At 33.9% G+C, this 8401-nt stretch overlaps 1 protein-coding gene across 2 annotated transcripts; it reads right to left on the bottom strand.

Annotated features, from left to right (window-relative positions):
- Window positions 1-268: 268 nt before the first annotated feature.
- LOC132300758 (putative disease resistance protein At4g11170) lies at window positions 269-6525 on the bottom strand. 2 transcript variants are annotated; one of them, XM_059797990.1, is made up of 3 exons: window positions 6258-6525; window positions 2931-3482; window positions 269-2286 (listed from the first exon to the last, which is right to left on the bottom strand). In XM_059797990.1, exons 2-3 carry the CDS (start codon window positions 3437-3439, stop codon window positions 450-452), a joined length of 2346 nt encoding a protein of 781 aa, XP_059653973.1. In that variant the 5' UTR covers window positions 3440-3482; window positions 6258-6525; the 3' UTR covers window positions 269-449. The 2 variants fall into 2 exon arrangements, with proteins under 2 accessions (XP_059653973.1, XP_059653972.1); XM_059797989.1 differs by lacking the exon at window positions 6258-6525 and having other exon boundaries at window positions 2931-4217.
- Window positions 6526-8401: the final 1876 nt, after the last annotated feature.

Genomic DNA, 8401 nt, shown 5'->3' with positions numbered 1-8401 from the left:
ATACACTAGGACAACACCTTAAGGAGTACTAGGTGTTATAATGAGCCCTTCAAAAGAAGAGAGAGTGAACCATCCTCAAAAGGAGGAGAGGGGTTTAAGCCTGAGTGTGAGAAAAAGGGTATGTGTGTTTTATCATTCGGGAAAAAAAACCTCCAGGGATGGGATTGATGGCTTCGTAAGTAATTTAAAAGTGACATGTATGAGCTTCTTGATGTTTAACGTCCAAAATTAAAGAGATTATATTCGAATTGGATTGGTAAAGTTCATTGATTTTAATACTTGATATCTTAGCTCGATCTCAAGGCTTAGGCTTACTAAGAGGATTCATCAGAGACTTTTTTCAGCTTGAACATTTGTTTCAAGGCTCGTTTGCAAGTCTATCATGAAATCTTTATTACTCGAAATATTTCTATACATTTATTGAATTGCATCAAGCTTCGAATGTTTTTTCAGCCAAATCCTTTTTCTATAATCAATTTATACTGCCCATTCCTTATTACAAAAAACAAAAACAAAAACAGAAAAAACAAAAACAAAGAAAGTGAAAAAGACAAAGGAAAAATAAAGCCATTATTTTGGACCATGGTGAAATTAATAGAGCAAGCATGAGTAGAGTGACCAAACTCCTTGCATTTGGTACAAGAGAGAGGTTTCCATTCATATTCAACCTTTATGGGAATCAAAACAGAATCATTAATCCGAATATCAAACTCTTCAACCAAATCAATCCCTGCTTCAATTTCAACACAAATATGAGCAAAACCAAGTCTAGTTCTGCTCTCTGTCAAAGCGCCTGCATAAAGAGGTTTTCCAACCGCGCTAGCAATGTAACTTAACCCCTTTGCATTCCAAAATTCCAAGGGTACGTTGTGAAACTTGACCCAAATAGGTATCTTCTCCATTTTATCATTCAGAAAATTCATGCCCTTACGCCACTTCTCAAGAACAATATGACAGTCAGCAAAATGCCATGGACCACGCTCTAGAATAGCTTCACTTTCTTGCTCTGTGCTGAAACGGAAAAAGAAGAAGCCCCTCTCGTTATCTAATACCTCAATTAGACCATTTGTATTCCACAATCCATGAGCAATAGTGTTTACAGCTTCGTATGATAGTCTTCTAGGAGTATCAATGAAGTAACCCACAAAACAGTTGCGCCAATCTGCAGAACCCTCCTCTGCAACGTCGGGATCCACAAGGGGCCTAAATCCCCTTCTTTCTGGTTCAAGAAACTCCAGAACCATTTTTGATTTCCCGCCAAAACCGTTGTTTTCAACTACTTTGCATCTTTGATCCCTCACCATGTTATGCACCACTGGATTCTCAGTGATCCCTTCATATTTTGACTGAGATATAATATTACCCTTGAAGCTCTTGCTATGGCGACCGGCCACTCCACTTCGATCTGAATGCTCATTTACATCAGCAAAGGGTTTGCTGCGAGAATGAGACCTCAGCCGAGATTTAACCCTCAATGATTTTGTGTAACCTCTTTTAAATACACCTCCCTCCCTACCTCTTCCATTCGTGGTAGGAAAAGATGCATTCCCAGTCTTTCCTGATTTTGTAGCCATAACAATGTTCTTAACAGCACGCTCCTCACCCTGTTGACCTGAAAACTCATCTGGTTCGATAGCAAGAGCTTCAATGTTCTCAGATTCTGCAACAAGTTGGGTATCTTTTTGACTTTCACCAAATAGAGAATACCCCAAATCTTTAAGAGCTAAATTCTCAACCTTGTGCTGATTATACAATTCACCTGTCTTTAACAACTGACTGTTTCTAGTGGTTATAATAATTTTACTCCCTGGGTAAAACCAATCTCGCGCTTTCTGTATTGCATTATATCGGTCTAATGTGTCAACATCGTCAAAAACAATTAAAACTCTTTTGAACCTAATAGCATCTTTTATCTTAATGATTCCTTCTTCACAACTGCGGATTTTTTGTTTTGTCTTCTTTAAAATATCTGAAAGAAGTCTCTCCTGTAAACCAATCATACCATTGGGTTGTGCTGCAGTTTCTCTAATATTTAAAAGAATGCTGCTACGTTCAAATCTGTCGAAGTTTAGGTTATACACAGTTTTGGCAAGGGTTGTTTTCCCTGTTCCACTCATTCCGAAGATTGTCGTTATGCCAACATTAGTCGATCCATCTCGTAACCACAAATTAATATCTTCTATAGGAGAACTTAGTCCAATTGGGTATGGAGCAATTATCAGGGCTGCTCGATTCAATTTGTTACGAATCTCTTTAATGATTTTCTGGATAAAATTTGACTCCGACCTAAATGTGGCGATGGAAACAGAAAATAGAGCACAGGAAACATGTCATGAGCTGAAATAGAACAAGAAGTTGAATAAAAACTAATAACAATCATGTAGAATGTTGAATTTTTTGACAAGCACAAATCAAATATGATTACATGTACTCTGTTAAAGACATTGGGGAGATTATTCATTGTTATAGTATCTTTCTTTCTTTTCTTTTATTTTTTATTTTTTTTGTATTAAAATTTTATTTACTTATGAAAAGTGACACGATTCCATTCCCAACTATACCATGAATTCTGAAATAGGACAGTAATAAAACCCCAGATTTACATATCAAATGCATATTTGATTGCAAGTCTTTCATGGACTCTAATTTTCAATATATATATTATATATATATATATATATATATATATATATATATATTTTCATTTAAGTTCTAGCTTCTTAAAAATAAGTTATATGTTTTTATCAAACATTTGTTTGAAGTAAATGATAATTATGGTTCATTACTTTCCAAGTTTCTATCTAATTTCAAGCATTTTAATTAAGAAATAGAGTGGAGAGTAAGTAAGCATCCAAGGACATTGAATAATGTTCCAACAGTTATAAATATTGAACCAAATGGTGCTGAGAAAAGAATCTAAAGGAACTTACCCGTCCTTTAAAACCAACCCCGCCAAATATGCAACTTCCTTCAAAGCTTCCTTCCATCTTTTTATCTCGTCCATCCCTTGCACTTTTCTTTCTTCTGTCTCCATATTGAATTGCTCTTGGTGTATTGCAAATGCTTTTGCAAAACTGCCGGACTGCTCTCTGACTTCAGATGGATCCACATAGTAGAAGACGGGCAAAATTATATGGCCAACAGTCCTTTTGCGGTCAAGGATGATCAGAAGTTCATCAAGGCACCAGCTTGAAGACGCATAATCTGCTGAAAAGATGATTACGGAAATATTTGACTCTTGGATTGCCTTTGTAATTTCTGAAACAATATTCTCTCCTCTCTCAAGTTCATCGTCTCTAAATGTTCGTATTCCAGCATGTAGCAAAGCTGTATAGAGGTGATCAGCGAAGCTATTCCGGGTGTCCTTTCCTCTAAAACTCAAAAACACGTGATACGAACACCTGGTTGAGGAGATATCTTGGGCTCCTATACCAGCCATTTGACAAAGTCCAAGAGATCGATGAAGAAGTAAAATATGCAATCTGTATGGCACAATCAGTATTTGTATATATATGATGTCAATAAATAAATAATATGTATTAGAGTAGGCAAAGTCAACTAAATTCTGTGAATGACCAAAGTCCATGCTGAAACTGAAACGGGAGGAAACACATGCATGTAACCAAAAATCTGGACTACGTCCAAACCACGCTATATACAAAGTACTTCAAAAGATTTTACCTTAAGAAACAAATGTTTGTCCAAAATATTTGAGGATATAAATGACGCTAAAATATACAAGTCTTTAACTCAAAGGATAGATATCACATCCTCCTCCTCTCATTGGGAAGGTTGAAGCTTCAAATCTAATTTAGGACAAAGTTCCGAACAATTGGGCTTAGCCCAATTGCAATCTCTTCCAAGGTTGACCCTTATGGGACAAAGAATGGGTGTGTGTATAGTCTACCTATTGAAAAATAATAATTTATATATATATATATTGTATTTTTATTAGCTGTTTTGGATGTGGGCAAGGGGAATGTCCCAAAGTTTTGGACTCGAGTATTGCTTGTTGAGGTTTTGAACCTGGGAGAGTATCTTGAAGTTGAGAATATATACAATGCGCTCGGTGCACCATGCACCGGGCACATCGTGGTCATACGTGGCCATGCGTTTTGTACACACGCCCGTGTATGTACAACACGGACGGTTGTGATGTGCTCGGTGCACGGTGCACCGGGCACATTGTATATATTCTCAACTTTAAGACACTCTCCCAGATTCAAAACCTCGACAAGTAGTACTCGAGTCCAAAACTAAAAATTGCTTATGGAGGTTCATGACCTGGGTGAGTGTCCAAAGGTTTTAGCCCTGACAAGTGGGAGTTGGCTTTTGCCTCTGTGGCGGGGCTTTGACCATTTGACTTGACATGATGGTCCTTACTTGGATTTGTTTTGGAGGGTGCCACATGGTGGTGTGCCATGTTAAGAGAAAGGAAAATGTTTTAAAAGTTGAAGAGTGGTAAAGAATTTCTTGACCCAATGTTTTTGCAAAATATAAGGAAGTGGAACACCCACTTCCTTGCATATTTGCATAAATGACCAACCAAAAATATTCGGTTAAGGAATTCTACTATTCTTTGGCCTACTATTCTTTGTCATTTAATGTCCAAAACTACCATTTGATACTCCGCTGAAATCATTCAATGAACTGTTACAAATTGTAAGAATTGATTTGATCAAGGAAAAACTATTACATGGTCTGGGACTATATCATCGGGCAAATCCCAGTCTTATTTTCTCCTTGTCATGGCACATGAACTCCCTGCTTTCACCACCATTAAATCCCCATGGTTTGAAAATTCCACCTCCTTCCAACTCCTTTTTTTTTTTTGGGCCCCCTCACTTTGTGTATAATATTCCTCATTTATTGTTATTTGTTATCTTACCACCAAAGAATCCCTACAAAGCTTTAAATAATTCAATCTTCAATTATACCTTGCCAATCTAGAATTAGCATTTTACAATTACAATTTTTATTTAAAAATTGATTTATAATCTAATTTTTGTTTTAACTATTTAAAGACACTTAATTTTTTTTGTTAACGATCGGATTTTTTAAGTCATTTTATAATTTAAATTGCTTAATAGTTCGTCCTTTTTAAAGTATAAAAAAGTTTTTTTTTTCCAAATAAAAAGTAATAATTGTTAATTTTTGTGTATTAAAGCTAATGTGAATTCTACAGAACATTTTTGTAATTAATTTTAGATTAAATTAATTATGATTTACATTCATATCGAATATTCATTTATTAACTAAAAAATAAAATAAATTTAACCAGTTAAAAATATTAATAAACAAGAAACATCACAGTAAAAGAGTTATAATCAAAACTTGGTACAAATATTGCTGAATTAATAATATATTTTAGAAATAAAGTAAAATATATATAAAGGGTCCAATTGAAAATGAATTGGATTTATTAGTTTCTGAAAGAGAAAAGTAGAATCATTTTTAATTTTAACTGAAATTTTTTGCATAGATTTTATGTTGATCTCCATAAATTAAAGTATCATGAGTGTGTCCATAGTCATACATCAACGTATGAGTCAACAATAATTCCAAAAGATCGCTTCCTGACAATTAAATCGACAATAATTCCTAAAGATAGCTTCCGGACAATTAAATTCTTACTTCACATTTCAGAGGTTGTGGTGTTCAGCTATATGAAATTGAAGTATTGGAATTGGAATTGAAATTGGTAGAATTGGAGAAAATTTTGGTTCAATTCTATGAGTTATTTTTCTTCAAATTCACCAATTTTCCAAAGTTCCAATTACATGTAGCCGAACATAGCCTTAGGGTCTGTTCGGCTCTTTGGAATTGAGCCATTGGAATTGAATAGATCAATTCCAAATCTATTATTCGGTTCCACTAATTAAGTTTGGAGTTGGAATTCATTTTAGATTCCATAAGGCCAATTACACGATTACAAGTCCAAGTGTCATTGGATAATTGTTTTTTTACTCGGCCGTGGACTAAGCGGCACAACACTTCCATTATTGATAAAAATAACTATATGTAATATATATATATATATATATATATATATATATATATATATGAGTACATTGAGTAGAGAATTAGAACCAAAACAAGAGCAAGAAGTGAGCAGATCTTTCAACTGAGCTAACAATTAGTAAACAACATCATGAGTCAACTCAACAAAACAAGAACCAAAAATGAGATCCAGTAATTGCTAGTCAAATTCTCATATAGATTGAAATGGGTGAGCCAAAGATAGAAGGAAAAATTACCTGCAATTGCCGAAGAAAGATCCCTCCAGTAGTGGATTGTTTACTTCACAGATTGAAATTATTGTGTAAATTGATGAAAAAATACACAAGAGAATCAGAGAGATAATGTGTGACCAAAATAGAAATAAAAATCCAGTCTGAAATGATAATAAGGGCGGAGATGAAAGAACTATTATCGGTGAGTCCAATCTACCAAAAATAAAAATAAAAAAATTTGGTTGATGCGACAGAAGTTTCGTTGCAAGTGGCAAGCAAACTGAAAGGAAGCTTCCTCAATTCAACCTCAAGAAACTTTCAATTCAACCTCAAGAAACTTCAAGAAACTTTCAATTCAACCTCAAGAAACTTCCTAGTCAATATCCACGTGGAATTGCTGGCTTATGGGTGCAAAATCACCTACAGTTTTACAGCAACCAATTTTCTCCTTTTTTAAATAAGTGGCTGTCAAAGCGCTGCATCTTTAAAAATATTGAGTATATAAAAATTTTAAATATTATTTTCAAAATACAGTATAAGTTATTTTAATAGATAATGTGGGTCCGGTTTAATATTATTTAACTTTCAATTTTGCGTTCTAAGCCGTCTTCCTCCTTTTCCTTGGTCTCTAATATTTTATTTTGGGAGTTCCAGTGAAATTCTTTTGATTAAAATCAAATTTGTTCATTTTGTCTGAACAATTGATAGTTCATTCCAAATTCATATTGTTTACGTGATTTTTGAATTCCTAAGATAACAGACTTTTTTCTTCACTTTGTCTAAAAATTGTTAGTTTATTGATTCATAATTTGTTACTCTGGAATTGAAGAAGAAGCTCGGTCTATGTTGGTGTTCTTCTCTCTATCTCTTCGTGTCTGCTCCTAATCCTTCTCCTACTTAGTTACGTACTGCAATTACTATCTTTAGTAGAATTTTGTTGGGATTTTACATATAATATAAGTATGAAATAAAGTATGTACTGCTTAGAATTTTACGTTTAACATAAGTATGAAACAAACTATGTATTGCTTGGGATGTTAAAGTAGATTATAATTTGAACTAGTGTTTCGCCGATTAAAGTCAATGACTATCATCCAGTACGATTATAGTGATTATAATTTGAACTAGTGTTTCTCCGATTAAAGTCAATTACTATCATCCAATAGGATTATGGTGTTTCTCTGATTAGAGTCAATGACTATCATCCAGTAGGATTATGTTGGGATGTTGCGTACAACTTATATTGACTTAAATTACAAACTGTTGGATGTTATGTACAAATAATCCATTATGATTATATTGGGATGCTATGTATAACTTATATTGACTTAAATTACAAATTGTTTGGGATGTTATGCCGTTGTTGACAAACTATTTGGTAGGAAAGGTGGCGATGACACGGCAAAATGATGAGGGCTCGACAAAAGTTATGTGGCAACAAGTTATTCTAATTTAGGGGAGTAGTATGGAAGATGGACAATGAGTTGAATAATGATTAAGAGTATTTGTCAGATAAGCTTGCAAGATAGTAGGATAATATATTTAATTTAGTAGAGTTATATTAGGATTCTTTTAAGTTTTCTACAACTAATGGTAGAAGTTGCATTTGTAAAGGATCCAACAACTCTTAAACAATCGCATTTATAGAACAATTCTTTTTTTTAAATCATGCTTTCTTTAGTTTAATTAATTTCCTTTCTAGTTTTAATTCAGCTTTCTGTTAGTTGTTTAATTTCTAGTGCAATTTCCTTTATTCTTTCTTTTCTGCAACTCAATTTCTTATTCCTAGTAGTTTTTCTGCATTTAATTCGATTTCAGTAATATTATAGCTTTCCATTCTCGTATAAGATTCATTCTAGTTTTATTTATATTGTAATTTGTTTCCCTTTTAAAGTCCTTTTTAATCAAGGCAATTAGAACCCAACTGATAGTTTAATGTTCTCTTTCTCTCACATCCCTTGTTCATTATTTTTCACAAAAGAGACTGAGTTTGACCAGATCTTTATGTTTTGAACCAAGCCCATTGGTTCTGGTATGCTCGCACTTAGCCAATTTGTAAATCAACAGGCATAGCTGATTTAAGGGGTCAACATTTTGCACGCCCGATGGACCCACAGGGGTGAGTGAATTACAAACATGCTTTCGAGGCCAAAGAATTCCAAAAACAC

Source organism: Cornus florida, unplaced genomic scaffold, assembly GCF_030987335.1.
Source record: "Cornus florida cultivar Cherokee Brave unplaced genomic scaffold, ASM3098733v1 CherokeeBrave_3.0.0_Hap2_Chr03, whole genome shotgun sequence".
NCBI lineage: Eukaryota > Viridiplantae > Streptophyta > Magnoliopsida > Cornales > Cornaceae > Cornus > Cornus florida.
Note: the sequence above shows the minus strand (reverse complement) of the source record. Positions and strands in the feature narration are given on the sequence as shown.